Source organism: Branchiostoma belcheri, unplaced genomic scaffold (genome assembly GCF_001625305.1).
Source record: "Branchiostoma belcheri isolate BF01 breed outbred unplaced genomic scaffold, Haploidv18h27 scaffold612, whole genome shotgun sequence".
Lineage (NCBI taxonomy): Eukaryota > Metazoa > Chordata > Leptocardii > Amphioxiformes > Branchiostomatidae > Branchiostoma > Branchiostoma belcheri.
This window is the reverse complement of record NW_017804257.1, coordinates 1-15,312: the sequence shown is the minus strand read 5'-3', so window position 1 is coordinate 15,312 and position 15,312 is coordinate 1. Positions and strand designations below refer to the sequence as shown.

Here is a 15,312-nt window from a genome sequence, read left to right as displayed (position 1 = left end):
AATTAAGTACTACTGGTGAATTTTATGACTACAGACTGTCCTGGGTGCTGAACTGACTGTTCAGCTGAAACGTTAAATTTATTACAAGGACGGTATTTTTCTTTATGGAGCTCTAAAAATAAGGTACATCATACATGTACTTCTCGCCCCCTACGTCTACCTTGTTTGCAAAATCGCGGACCACTGTCGACTCCGCGGCGGATGCCAAGTTCTCAAACTCCTACGTACTAAGTACAAATTCCCATCGGGGCAATAATGATGATCAATCCTCGATCGCCGAGGGTAGGATAAATTTCCCTAAAATTATTACTATCAAGGTCCCCAAGCACGTATTTTGTAGCGTAAATCCGGACATTTCGCGACTAAAATCAGAACTTTATCGCCGAAAAGACACTAAAAACAAATAGAAAGCTCGGCACACGACAGCCGCAAGGAATTGTGTTGATGCAATGCCATTTGACCCCTGACCTTCACAGAGCCACTATGTTTTTGCCGGGAAATACCGCCATTCCGAATACTGTAAATGTACATGGACCCGCACACAGGGCATGTACACAGCTAAGGGTTTTAACAATAAATATTACGCACACCAAGGAGGTTCCTTGCGCTCACACATACTAGTACATTATGTCCCCTGGCGAGCATAGGCGGTGCTGCAGGCAATTAACATAATATATGGCCAGACGAACAGTGCGTGTTTTTTGCCAGTTTATGACTCGCGTCAGCAACATTTTAACGTGAAATCATATTATAAAATGTATCCCTTTGTCAGACTTATTGCTGTGTGAGCTTTTTATATTATTGTAGCACAGCTTTAGCGATTCGAGCATATGAGACTGAAAAGGACTGTAGGAATAGGAGCAAGGCTTTGTCATGCATGGTCCGTCCGCCCGTCCACCCGTTGAACCGTTCGTTGAACCATTGAAGCGCCCAGCCTTCGATCCGAAAACATTGCGTTTGCGACCGTTTGCGGTCGCAAACGCAACAAGACTTTTGAAAAAAGTTTATCTCGGCCGCTGGCCATGTAGTTTTGTGTTCTTGGAGGATGTCCACATAGATTTGTGTAACTGCTAGAGAGGAAAGAATGTATTACCTAGTATGTTCATACCTGTAACACCAAACAGGGTAATAAGTTGGCTTCCATTATCATTTGCTTCAATGGAATTAGTGAAAAATGATCATTGCTAAATACAATATAACGTTAACGTTAAGTATATGTAACCACTACAATAATTTTCTATTTTATTTCTATTTTTTTATTTTTATTTTATTTTTTATTTTATTTTTCTATTTTATTTTTTTATTTCTGTTTTTATTTTTATTTTCTATTTAATTTTATTCTATTTTATCCGTTCTATGCATTATCAAACTTCTCCTCTACTGCTAGAGCTACTAAAACTTCAGACCGAATATATTAAACATTTTAATTCGCCCCCTCTAGCGGTTTGGGCCAAATTGCAGCTTTCCAAAAAAATCCAAGATGGCGGCGGCAGATCGGGTGTTACGCGCCGAAATGATGCATTTGAATGGTATATATAAAATGACATAGTTCAGTCACGGTGCACCAAAACAGGCCATGAAATGTATCCCCGTATTCCCAACAAGTCAGACCACCGCCAGGCGTTCACGAATTGACTGTGCCTTAAACAAGAAACAACGTTCAGCACGTCAAAGTTAGGCCTTTCCCAGATTTTCCGAGGTTTCCGCCATGTTTTTTGGCCAATTATACCAACCGCATGGGGGTTTCGTGGCGCCCGGTTTCCCATTTGTTTCCGGGTCACACCTCTAACCTTACGTATCGCGTACGTGTACCGGGGTGAAACCAAATACATGATCCTGTCAAATACATGACTCTGATACTACTTGGGAGTTTCCTATATACCTGAGTCATGCCGGGGTGGTACGATTAAAAAAATACCGAGTGACAAACTAAATATCTTATATCAATCACGCATATCAAAAGACATGGACCAAGGACGTTGTGTGTAACGTCCTTGCATGAACATAACAATCAAACAACCAACAATATCCAGGATGAAATCCCCGATCTGGAGTTCGTACTTTTAAATTGTGAAATAGCACTTGGCGTGCCCAGAAGCTCCGTTAACGCCACCGTCAGGGTGAACTTGGGGTATTCCCATTATACCTCGATTCACAAACACATTAAGTTAATAAAATATTGGCTTCGCCTACCGAAGTAGTTTACCGAACGACAGGATCGTTATGAAAGCTTATATAACCTGTTCCGTTGAACTACAACAAGACTGGGCTGTCCATGTTCAGGACATGATTTTTAGGCACGGATTTCAAAATATATGGTTAAATCCTTCCGTTAATACCAACCAGTTTGGACATATCTCAAAAGATCGTCTACAAAACACGTTTCTCTCTTGCTGGAGACAAGAAATTAAAAGTCTTACCAAACTCGATACCTACTGCAAAATTAAAACCCAATTCTGTTTGAACTATCTTTTATCAATTTAAAACAAATCATTCAGAAACAGCATAACAAAACTTAGGATTAGTGCCCACTCTTTACAATGGAAAAGGTCGCCACTGTAACACACCAGCCCGAATTAGAGACTGTGTCCCTCGTGTCATAAAGGCGTTGAAAACGAATTGCATTTCATAATGACCTGTCCTGCATATACTTTAGATAGACAAAAATTAATGAAATTGATCACAAGTAAAGCTGGTAAACCTCTCCCAAAGACAAACATAGACATTTTCAATCTACTTATGTCATGCCCCGACTCTATATCTACGTACTTTAAGGCCAATATATATGTACTGATATGTAGTGCATAATAGAGAGAAAGTATTATAACAGATACCAACGCCTAACGCACATCATGTCATACGCCGTTTACGTTCATATTCCTGTAGTTAAGTATTGTATTGTTCACGCTGCCATACATTGTACCATGTACAATTGTTAGTGTAATAGAGTTCATTCATGTAACCTCCTTGGCCACTAAAACTTAACTAACCCTAACCCCCAACCGTAAGTCTAACACTAACGGGAGGAGTTCGACCTATATAGTCTATAAGTTCGACCTATATAGTGTATATGTGCGTAACCTGCATAACCATGCAGGTTACGCACATACCTTTGGAAATAGCCTGCGCAACATGAGCTATAATGTATATAATATTGACAGATAAGGATCACTAGGACATTCAAACGACACAGATAAAACTTCTGTCGACTTAAGGCTGTGTCATTCCGATAACACAGGTGAAACCTCTGCCGAAAAAAGATCGTGTTATTTCCATGGCACAGGGGAAACTTCTGACGAAAAATGATGTGTCATTCAAATGACACAGGTGAAACTTATGTCGACATCTGCCGAAAAAAGGTGAAACATCTGTCGACTGAAGGCTATGTGATTCCAATGACACAGGTGAAACATCTGTTGACTGAGGGCTGTATCATTCCAATGATACGGGTGAAACTAATCTCCAAGCAGATCTTTCGGTGGCAAGACAGTATCCATTGGCCAGAGGAGTGTCCATTAGCCACCGAAGATCTGCCTCTAGTCGAAACGTTCAAAGGCTATTAACACCTAATTGTTGGCTAATCAAACCTGCTTGCCGAGTAGGTGTTAATTGCCCTCCAAGGGCCCAGCGCGTGCCGCTCCACGCCAGCCAGCCGGACGACCCCTTACCGGAAGTCTCTCTACGGGTCACCGCACCCGACCGTTATTTCGGTCTTTTAAACATGGAGGCGAAGGTTCGTCGTGTGTTCCGCGAAGTCTGGGATTTTGAGCCTCGCGAAACTCAGTTACGCGCCACCATCGCTGCTCTAGAAGGCCATGATGTCTTCTTGGGGATCGCCACAGGAAGTGGGAAATCACTCTGTTATCAGAGCATTCCCCTTTGCGTAACAGAGCCGAAACTTGTGGTTGTTGTTTCGCCATTACGGGCTCTAATGAGCGACCAGGTAAGCTTTTTATTTCATTAATCTTTTCTTCTATATCGTACATTATCTAACACAACTCCACAGCAGCTCAGAAAATAGTGATTTTACTTTTTCTTTCATTTGTTTTGTTTACGAAACAGAACAGACCGCTGGCAGCACGTAACAAGTTAAGGGGGAGGGGGGCAGCTAAATGTTTACCGAGCTTCTAGAAGTCATGATCGTAACGCTTTCGTTTAAAATTGACTTAGGTTGGGACACATTTTTAAAGTGAACTGTTTTTTTTTCCCAACATACGGCTTCATCAAATTCCGTTTGCGTTCCTGATATAAGTCTAACACCAGCACGTTGTGTCGTCGTAAATACATGATGCTGCACGTATAACGGGCCCTGTGTTCGTAAATAGGGACGGTTTTTATAATCTCCAAGCAGATCTCGATGGCTAAACAGTAGGGAAATACCAATTGGCCGGGGCAGGGTCCATTTGATTAGGTTTTTATACAACGTTGGATCGATTTCTTGGGGAATAATTCGCCTCTTTTAACATTAGATCTATCAGGACATTTCTCCATGTTCACTTCCATGTTTCAGTAGCATAGCTTTAGTACAAAGTCTACCTTGTGGACACATATTGTTTGCCTGTATTAAAAACACACATCTTACAGATTCACCGCTTCGAGGCAACCACCGGGTACAAGGGCGCACATCTTCGCTCATCGTTGGATGTAAAACGATTTAAGGATGCCCCTGACATTGGTGTGCGACTGGGTAAGCAATGCTCACAGTATAACAACAATATTACACAATGATATTATCCAGATCAGGGCTATAATGAAACAAACATACACGAGATATCAGTATGATATGTGGGGTGCACATCATAGGAGATTGAAGCATGTAATGTCTTTGATTAAAGTGATAGAGAAATCGAGTCAAAACATTGATAATAACTATGACATCATATTCTCAACTTTGCAGTCTTCATGGCCCCAGAGGAGCTGATCTCTGCAGAAGGCAGGGCACTGCTTCAGAACCCACCCCTACCCATTGCCCTGGTAGCGATTGACGAAGCTCACTGTATTTTGGACTGGTAAATATCTATTTGGGAACATTTACTACATATGCTACACTTGTCTCGTTGTCTTTTCAATGCTATTGTTAGACGAATAGCCTATGACCATTTCTAAACTTCTTTCACAGGGGACCGGAGTTCAGGACGGCATTCAACGCCATCGGTACCCTGCGGGCCAGCACACCTGGGGTTCCCTTCATGGGCCTTACCGCCACGGCCACCCCAGAGGTCCAGGAGGTGGTCATACAGAAACTACACATGAACTCGCCCACAATCATAAGAGGGAGTCTGGACAGAACGAACATCTTCCTCTTGCGGAAGAAGAAATCAAGCATAAAGGTGGGCAATTGTGCACAAAAATCAATATGCAACTAACTTTCATCAGTAATCTTCGAAAAATGCGAAAATATGTTCCATACAAAACAATACAAATTTATCATACCAATCCATACATGCTTATTTGAGTATCCTAGCATCAAACCCCTGCATACTGCAGCTGTCCACGATGGTTATAACTAAGGCTAATATTGTCTATAAACACTGTGCATAATTCCGGTACCTTCGAAATGATTCGGTACAACAATGATCAGAAAGGGAATTGTAGGAAGTAACACAACATAATTAGCACTTAACCAGTATCAATCACCCAGTCAAATACAGTGTTTCATACGGACTATTCCTTTCTAATTACAACAGGCCGACCTTCGACCTCTGCTGGATGCTGTGCACCAGGCAGCTACCCACACAGATGTTGATAAACATCTGGTGTATGTAAGCAGAAAGCAAAAGGTTATGGAGGTCTGGGCCCTGTTTAAGAACAAATGCAGCCCTGCCATGCAGAAAAGAGTCCGGGTCTTCCATGCCGATATCTCTGCCAGTGCAAAGGATAATGTGCTTGAAGGATTCAGGGATGGCAGTATCCGCATCATCATAGCGACCGTCGCGTTTGGAATGGTTTGTATTCATGTCATTTTAAACTTATCCAACATCTAATCAAAAACTGTTAAAATGATCATTCTAACAACGTAGTACACATCAACATAGGTTAAACATAGGCTGGTAAGAAAGGCCTGTAAAAAGTAACAAAACAATAAACAACAAAATGTCTTATATGAAAGGAAAAATGAAGGGTATTCCTACATGTTGACTCCTACCTGTTACAACAAAAACTCCACAAGCTGACATTCATAATAAAAAGGCATAACAGTACACTGATTTCCAAGAAAACTATGTTTGTATCAGGGTTTGTGTTGAACATTATAATTAAGGGCAGATGTGCTGATGCATTCAAAATGGTGCTCTTGCAGGGGATAGATATCCCAGACGTCAAGGGAGTCATCGTCTATCAGCTGCCCTCCACTATTGGCCAGTTATACCAGGTAAAGCTTACTTGAATTACATAGATGTAGACATTTGAACAATGTTGGAATTCTAATTGATCAGTTGTAGCTTATACAGTACTGCAATCTTATCAATCGTCTTTAACTAATAGCTCTCACTGGCTATGACTACCAGTATGTAAGAATTGTAACTTAAATGTAAATGCTGTAGTTGTTGACTGTGTTGTGATTTTTCAGCAAATCGGAAGAGCAGGCAGAGGTGGCGACCAGGCATATGCTGTCGTCTTCCACAGTGCGGCAGATACCAAGACGGCAGACAAGGGTGCTGCAGAATTCATCCAAACGGACAGGTGCCTTCGCAAGGAACTGCTGCATCACCTGGGAGAAGAAGATAGGGAAGAAGAGATGGAGGAGATTATGACATGTTGCAGTGTCTGTGGTGGGGACAGTGTTGACACGTTCCTCTTCACATCCAACAGTCCAGATGGTGAAAAACGAGGAAAAAAAAGACAAAAGCCTCGCCCCAAAAGGAAAACGGACACGGGCAATGAGGAAAACCTTAAAAACAGTTTGTATGACATGAGGGACGAGTGGTTCGAGCAGAATGAACAGTTCCTCTTCATCGGACCATGTGGTCTCATGGCTGATGCTGCCATCGACAGGATTGTCAAAAACGTGCATTCTATACACACAGAACAGGACCTCGCTAAACTGAAAGGTGTCCCCAAAGACATGACAGCACACATCTTATCAATCATTAACCGCCATATTCCGGAGAAGGAGAAGGAGACAAACACAACAAAAAGAAACAGACAACAAGGAAACAACAACAGAGTTCTACGTGACTTGACAAACACTGTACTCTAAGAAAACATACGTTACTCATCCATAAGTAGGTCAGTGTTGGTATCATCGTCATCGCTTTCGTCGCTGTCCGCGTTGTCGTCACTGTTGTCATCAGACGCGTCTTCTTCCTCCACCATGTTGTTCCCACCTTCCATGTTGGCATCTGTGGCATCGGGGGTCTGTGGCAGTCGGCCGTCTTCTTTCTGAAGGAAACTTTCCAGCCACTTGGCCTCTGTAATCTTGGCCATGCCTTTGGTGACTGGGTTTTCAAATGTCTTGTTCCCTAACAATCTCCTACCTGGGGTGATGTTGTACGTCTTCTCATCAACAACAGCATCTGTCATCAGTTTGATGTCCCGGTCTGCAGATGGTACACTGTGGCGAACAGTCTGCCTTGTGTTGAAGAGCTTGGAGCAGAATTTCCTAGCTTCATCAAACATCTGGACAGCTAGGGATGCATCCTTGGCATGCTCCACAGTCAAATGTCCACCAGACGCCCTGTACACACCCTTCAGGATCCTGTAATTGTACATAATAAGTTTAAAAGACAGAACTGACTTGAACTGTACAAGTGCGACAATATAAAAAGTTTAGATTGGACATATGAATACATGGTATTTATGTCTCTTAGTGTGTCAGTACAATGCTGAATAAGAATGCTATCAAATAAGTAATTGTTTCCAGATACAGTGTATATACAGTTGATACATTGTAAGCTTGTTTCCAGTAATGGTTGTCAGTTTTACCCATTGTTGTCAGAAATTATGGTGTATATATATATACATACTTGTTGTAGTGTTCCACCAACATATCGATTGGTTTGCTGTGTCCCTCTCTGCCATGTGTGTTGATGGTCCTGTTGTGTGTGGCCAGGTTGGAAATTGCTTCCGACCAGTCCGCCTTCATGTTGCAGATAAAGTTGGCGGCCTCAGTGCTATACTGAGTTCTGCCAGTTCCCAGAAGCGTGGCGAGCCAGAAGCTCCAATGCGCGACAATTGCAGGGCCGTTGTCATACCTGTAAATGTGACATACATGCATTGTATTTAACATAAGAAAGAGTTTTATCTGTACAGGAGTAGAAGAACCAAATGTCCATGTTCAGTGCCATTATCTTTATTCCAAAATAGTATGTGTTTGTAAAAATGTCAAAAAATGTACCTTTGCAATTACCAAAATTTATATATAAAAAACATATATATATACATGTATATAGTAAAGAGCAGCTTTAGTGTGTTACAGTGCTTAACAAACAGCACGTGTAACACTCATCATGTCATGCCTTTGTCAATTCAAATCTTTGTTTCTCACCTGATTGCCTGCCTAAGGTCAACGTATAGTAGGAGGTGGTACAGCAGTGATGTGCACAAGTTGTAGAGGGAATCATCAGCTTTGTCTCGGTGTCTGACCCCGAAGATGTATTTCTGCAGAAATGTGTTGCAGATGTCGTCTACGCTGTCCTCCCCCTGATACGTATCTGACAGTGACTCTAGCCCCATGTGCGCCATCAGAGCAGCTGCTAAGTGGGCATCATGGGCATGGTGTATGAATTCATCAAGGGCATTGAAGTTGCTACCTGGAAAAACATTGATCAGTAATGTTAAAAACAAATAGTTGCAAATATTGTTGTGTTTTGTTACACTGTCAGGTCCTCCACACCATCTGTTGGAATATAACAGTAAAATTTTATCTTATGTGTACAATATACTAATATAAGAAAAAGTGTTCTCCTTCTCATTATTTACAACACTAGCTCACCAAAGGAACACTTACTATGTTGGAATGTTGAAGCACACTGTTGAATGTAAGTCACACACATAGTCAAGTTATTTAAATCAAAGGTAACATGCTCTGCAATACCCAATGCTCTTTTTAAAAAAGAAATAGTAAAATATGTAGTAGGGGAGAGTTCAAGTAAGTTACCCTTTGAGTCCATTGTCCGTCGATCCACAAGATCCCGCAGGTGTCCCATTGACCCAACATCCCTAGGCGACGTAGAGTGGGCTAGCAGAACACATCTCCCCACTTCCCAGAGAAAGTGGAAATCCCCTGAGAATACAGCAACGTGATATGTTATATGACAAAAAAAATCATTCTGTGTGGAGTAGAGGTAACCTAACACACATGTAGATGTAAGGTGTAATAAATTCAAAATGGAGTACTGCACACACTAAGGAAATGTTTGAAAATGGCACACATGTTAAGGGGATCATTCATACCAGGATTTTCCTTCACCCAAGTGAGTTTCTTAGTGGCATCCTCCTCATCCCATCGAAAGCGCCTTGCCCCGCGCATGTTTTTACAAGTCGCTTGGTCCCCAACGACTAACTGAAAATGAAATACAAACAGATGTAGTTAAGCACAGCCCAATACACAACATTATAAGAAATCTAACATGAACCGAAACAGCTGCAGTAAAAACTGACAAACATCGCTTTTATGTTGTCAGTCATTTCTTGGACCCGTGCTACCGATCATCAAGTACTTTCTATGTCTGAAAAATCTCCACAAAATACAATAAACATACCAAGGTGCAAGACTACAGATTCAAGTTAAGCGGCAAGAAGAAGTCAGCTCAATTGAATCAATAATACAGAATAGTAGTTAAGATTACTCATGTAAACAAAACAGCTCACCTGATCCCAGCATAGCTCGCCTTCCATCCCTGCCTCCATGGCAAACCTATTCAGGATGCGGATATTGTCAGATGTTTTTGATTCATCTTCATCAAGCAGTTCAAGGGGCCTGTAGGACATCTTAGGAAGCCAGCGCTGGGTTGGAGCAGCCGGGGTGGAGGTGGTGGACTCGCTGAAGGGTTTGAATGTCCTGGTGACGAAAGCCTTAACAGCTGTAAATAGTCTGCCCTTCATGTCCTGCACATCATCCAGACTGGGAAGGATATCTCTGACTGTTAAGTTCCTCCGATCCCCCTGTAAAACAACAATATCTAGTTGTCACATCTACAGGATAGTTTGTCAGATATGTGCACGAAAGTGCACATCTTTTTTAACACATTCTCTTTAAATAAAAAATACTAATAATAAAAGCAATGCTGCTCTATCTAACAAATGTACATTTTCTAAATAAAGTCATTTCATACCTGCGGTTCAGATGAAAGGCCTTCTGGGTTCTTCCTCAGGGGCACTGCCACTCTGGTAGTCCAATTATACATTTCTGCATGTTTCTCTGTACGATAAAATTCATTGTCAAATTAGATGAAAAAAGTAACTTGTCACAGTCAATCCAAAAAATACAAAGCAGTTAAAAACTTTGTTTGTCACTGCACACACATAAATACTGGTGAGATGTGCCATGCAAAGTAGAAAGCGTTAATACATGACCTACTACAGTAATGGCTGTAATGATATGCTTCTAAAAATAATGACTCACACACATTGCATTATTCCCTAAGAAAAAGCTGGAGGTGCACATTTGTAAAAAAACAACAACACAGAAATGAAAGTGTATTGCATAACAGACAATACTAAGTCATTTATGTCGGTACCTTTTCTCACTTGGCGCACCCGTTTCAGGCAATTTATGTTGTCATATGCCAACTGTTCTTCACTGGTTAACTTTGTCTCCTCTCTCATCCTCTTGGCGTTGTCCTTTATCACTGTCCAAATCTTAGTGCTTGACACACTTAACCCAGCATGGTTGAAGGTGTGGATAACCTTAAAAATGGAAACAATAAATTATAAATACATGCTGATGATTCAGCCCTGTCTATAGAATTATAATGTAAATCAAATTTACCACAAAAAAAAGACAGAAACCTACCAGTTGTACAAAATATACATCTGTCTTTAGCTCATCTCTTCAATGACCAGTAGTTAAAATCATGTTAAAAGATTATGTTATTACAAATACATAATGTACTACTGGTTAGGAATAGTTGAAGAGTATCTATATCTTAACAGATTAAAAAATCATACTGAAGGTACACCACCTGGTCGTTTGAAGTTCTTGCCACCAGCATAAGGCCGATGATAGTTTGCAGTCCGTTGGTTCTTTGGCTGTTGTGGTTGGCTATGGATGACAAGATGACTGTAGCTACTGATTGGGAATGATCCTCGACTCGGTTGTACAGGGGTGTGACAAGGTTGGTGAGAAGGGAGTGTATGGTTGGAGCTTCTTGCTGCAGAAAGTTTGCCGTTTCTTCTATAGAAAATGATTTGATGTCCTCAGCACATTTGACAGGTTTCGAAATGGGGCTGCTACTGGAGGTAAGTGCCGTCATCTCCTTTCTCATTACTTCCTTCACCTCTGATAAATGGAAGGTCCGTGCATCACGTAGTTGCTCAGTGAGAGAAACATTCAGTGTCCGAGCCGCTTCCAGTTCTTGTTGATACTTGTTGACGATAGTTATTACGTCGTGTTGGCTGAGACACATCTGGCTTTGGAATGGTTGAGACTGAAACTGGTGACTTGTAGACTGGAACTGGTGACTTGTAGACTGGAACTGGTGACTTGTAGACTGGAACTGGTGACTTGTAGACTGGAACTGGTGACTTGGAGACTGGAATTGGTGACTTGGAGACTGGAACTGGTGACTTGTAGACTGGAACTGGTGACTTGGAGACTGGAATTGGTGACTTGTAGACTGGAACTGGTGACTTGTAGACTGGAACTGGTGACTTGGAGACTGGAACTGGTGACTTGGAGACTGGAACTGGTGACTTGGAGACTGGAACTGGTGACTTGGAGACTGGAGAATTGTAGACTGGAACTGGTGACTTGGAGACTGGAACTGGTGACTTGGAGACTGGAACTGGTGACTTGGAGACTGAAACTGGTGACTTGGAGACAGGAACTGGTGACTTGGAGATTGGAACTGGTGACTTGGAGACTGGAACTGGTGACTGGTGATATTACTTGGAAACGATGGCTGACACTGAGACCTTGGATTTTGACGGGTGGTAATGCCATTGTACACTGTCTCCCTCTTTCCCTTCCCATGTCTCACCGTGACATGGGGAAATGCAACCCTAACATGTTTTCCAACTTCTTGTGGCTTGAGCTTTAAGTCACTGAGTGTTTCAATAATTTTTCTCTGTTCAACTGTTCCAGACTCATCACTGCAGAAAGTCTCCCTTATCCTAGAAGCAAATGAATAGAGAGGTACTAATAAATAATACAAGAAGCTAGTAACATCAATTACAAACCACCTACTATACATGATTTTGCAGTACAATTATGTCGAATCTTGATTATGAGTTGATAAGTATAGTGTGGGCCATGTAAAAATATAGTTCTCCAAAGCGGAAGGAACAATCTATTTCTACCATAACACATGTAAAAATCAATGAAAATGCGTTGTTGGGGCTTGTATAGGCATTGTTGGGGCATAGTTGTCTCTGTTTAACGTTTACTATTTCGCCAAACGTGGTCACTACACCGAACACGCGGTACATACTGTAGTCATTTTGCCCCCCTCCCACACAGGAACATGACGAGAAATGACGGAGCTATCCACGCATGAATGGCAACACTAGAACAATACCAGTTACAAAAAATGGTAAAAAATACCCACCTCTTCACTATCCTCTCTTGGTAAGCCATAATGCCGATGCAGAGAGTCAAATCACATGGCGAAACGGACAGAAGAAAGCCTCTTAGCCTGACAAAATGGCGCGCTCGGTGTAATCATTCACCGAATCCAAACATAAAGAAATGAAAGTGAATTACTATCACATATACGTCTAGGAACGCTTTTTTCTTCGCAATTTTATTAAATATCATAACAACTATATGGTACAGAGTGTGATTTACGTTTTTTTGGAACAATTTAATTGTCAGTATCGCAATATTTAATTTTCTTCACGTTTACTTTGTTGCGTTGTGATGCATTTGGCGGGCGAGTCGACTCATGCTGAGGCGTGCCGGGTCATTGCGCTCGTCCCAGATTCAGGTTATAAACCGCTTGTAAAAGTCTTAGCGCGGACTGGTGTTAATAGGGGCACAAGGAGGGGCAGCAACACGTTCTCTGAAAGAAGTGCTCCTCCCTGTGCGAGTACAGGCAGATCTTCGGTGGCTAATGGACACTCCTCTGGCCAATGGATACTGTCTTGCCACCGAAAGATCTGCTTGGAGATTATCCTGGGCACTTCTTCGAACGTTTGGGAGCCATATCTTCCGAAAAATTGTCGGATTTGAACGAGAATTTTTGAAGGATTTTTTCGAGGATTTGCTAGAGTGACTGCACTAAGCACGCTATTAGAACGGAAACCGAATGCGACCTCAGGTCGGAGGTAAGAAGTCATTTCCGTGCAGTCAATTAACTGATTTGGTTCTGCGCCCCAAATACTGACTTTTACACTTGTAGGCATGTCGTGGGAGGAAGCTTCCGGAAGGACAGTGGTCAAAACATCGACAATTTCTCCTTTACATCCTCATGCTATACATTCAACGTCACAGCGAATAAAAAAACAATTAATAAAGTGTGTGTTGCTGACAAACCACTTGCCTAGAAGTGTCCTTTTTAAGCACAGAGCGAGTCCGTTATGGTCATTCAGCGGCCGATCGAACACGACCGCCATTTTGAATCCGAAATGTTCTTGTTGTTGTTGTTGAAGACGATACCACTAGTCTGTATGTGGATGTGGCAAATGATCGCAACACTTGTATTATCGCCAAAATTAGTGACAAATACTTCGGAATAGTGCAGAATTAAGTTTTTGTCTGGTAACATTATTGTAAAATCCTTCAATTATTCCTTTCTTGGAACTAAAATGCCCCGCCGTAACTGATTCGAATGCGGTCCCCTTCTTTGTAAATTCAATAGTCCCAAGCCACGTGATCTCATGTAGCGCTGCACCGCGGTGCACCGGCCTACCGACTTACTTTTGATGCCGATGATAACTAGTATAAGTGTCTGTTGTTTGACAAAGGGATTGAGAAAAAAATGTCGTTGTGAACAGCAAAATTACAGGCAAACAGCTACACTGTTGCATGGCGTCGGATTAAGGTTTCGCTTAGAACAGAATACGCAGGGCACGGTGAAATCGGGAGCGATGTTGAAGACGCAATTTTCCCGCGATATCTCAATGGTTGGGAGAGTGACACACACGTAGGTATGGCGTTAAAAACAGGCTACAAGATGCACTAAATGATTAACGAAAATACCGAATGTCTGTTTGTGGATTCATCATTCAATCCTGCCTGTGCATAAAAGTGTCGGATTAAGGTTCACTGCCGTTAACAGTGTAACGCTAACGCAAACTTGTCTGGAAAAAAAGTTGTCGCTCGGTGTTAGTCTGTAACAGTGTAACGCTAACGCAAACTTGTCTGAAAAAAAAGTTGTCGCTCGGTGTTAGTCTGTAACAGTGTAACGCTAACGCAAACTTGTCTAAAAAAAAGTTGTCGCTCGGTGTTAGTCTGTAACAGTGTAACGCTAACGCAAACCTGTCTGAAAAAAAGTTGTCGCTCGGTGTTAGTCTGTAACAGTGTAACGCAAACTCGCGGCTTTACCGGGACGTGCTGACTACTTGTTCAGGGTCATGTATCATTCCAGTGACACGTTAAAAATCTGCCGTCTTTACTTGTACAGTCTTGTCAAGCAAATGTTTACATGTATGTAGACTTTCTGGCATTGTTCCATCTAAAAATATGTAGTCCAAAGTTGCAATTGTCGTGAGCGAAAATGAACTATCCTTTACACACGTACGTTTAGAAATTAATAACCAAACATGTAGGTTTATCGTCTTAGCTATATGTTATACAAATAAATGACGAGTAAAGACGGCAGATTCTTCACGTGTCACTGGAATGATATATAGCCCTGAACAAGAGAATTTCCACCTGTGTCGTAGAAATGACATACTAGTAGCCTGAACATAGCAGATATGTCACCTGACTCATTGGAATGATATAGCCCTCAACAGCAGAATATCCACCTGTGTCATTGAAATGACATAGCCTTAATATGGCACATATGTCACCTGAGTCATTGGAATGATATAGCCCTGAACAGTAGAATTATTTACCTGTGTCATTGAAATGAGATAGGTTTGTGACGGCTGATATTTCCCGGCCCGTGTCATCGGAATGACATAGCCTTATTTCGGCAGAAGTTTCATCTGTGTCATTGGAAAGACACAGCCTTCAGTTGTCAGATGTTTCACAGTGTCATTGGAATC

General features: G+C 41.8%; 2 protein-coding genes across 2 annotated transcripts; one reads left to right on the top strand and one right to left on the bottom strand.

The window, feature by feature from the left end:
* The first annotated feature begins 3,608 nt into the window (after positions 1-3,608).
* On the top strand, positions 3,609-7,286 carry LOC109482997 (ATP-dependent DNA helicase RecQ-like). Its single transcript, XM_019785955.1, has 7 exons — positions 3,609-3,943; positions 4,585-4,687; positions 4,898-5,009; positions 5,120-5,330; positions 5,688-5,945; positions 6,299-6,370; positions 6,569-7,286. The coding sequence occupies exons 1-7, from the start codon at positions 3,722-3,724 to the stop codon at positions 7,196-7,198; spliced, it is 1,608 nt and encodes a 535-aa protein (XP_019641514.1). The 5' UTR covers positions 3,609-3,721; the 3' UTR covers positions 7,199-7,286.
* LOC109482999 lies at positions 7,210-8,741 on the bottom strand. The gene is made up of 3 exons (XM_019785957.1): positions 8,486-8,741; positions 7,965-8,192; positions 7,210-7,696 (listed from the first exon to the last, which is right to left on the bottom strand). Exons 1-3 carry the CDS (start codon positions 8,680-8,682, stop codon positions 7,210-7,212), a joined length of 912 nt encoding a protein of 303 aa, XP_019641516.1. The 5' UTR covers positions 8,683-8,741.
* Positions 8,742-15,312: the final 6,571 nt, after the last annotated feature.

What these genes read in the sequence shown, in the direction of transcription:
- LOC109482997 (XM_019785955.1), top strand. Translation starts at nt 3,722, where the DNA reads ATGGAGGCGAAGGTTCGTCGTGTGTTCCGCGAAGTCTGGGATTTTGAG. An exon ending in TGACATTGGTGTGCGACTGG is followed by an intron (nt 4,688 to 4,897) that starts GTAAGCAATGCT and finishes TCAACTTTGCAG; the next exon opens with TCTTCATGGCCCCAGAGGAG. An exon ending in GCTCACTGTATTTTGGACTG is followed by an intron (nt 5,010 to 5,119) that starts GTAAATATCTAT and finishes CTTCTTTCACAG; the next exon opens with GGGACCGGAGTTCAGGACGG.
- LOC109482999 (XM_019785957.1), bottom strand. Translation starts at nt 8,682, where the DNA reads ATGGCGCACATGGGGCTAGAGTCACTGTCAGATACGTATCAGGGGGAG. An exon ending in GACCTTAGGCAGGCAATCAG is followed by an intron (nt 8,193 to 8,485) that starts GTGAGAAACAAA and finishes TCACATTTACAG; the next exon opens with GTATGACAACGGCCCTGCAA. An exon ending in TTGGTGGAACACTACAACAA is followed by an intron (nt 7,697 to 7,964) that starts GTATGTATATAT and finishes GTACAATTACAG; the next exon opens with GATCCTGAAGGGTGTGTACA.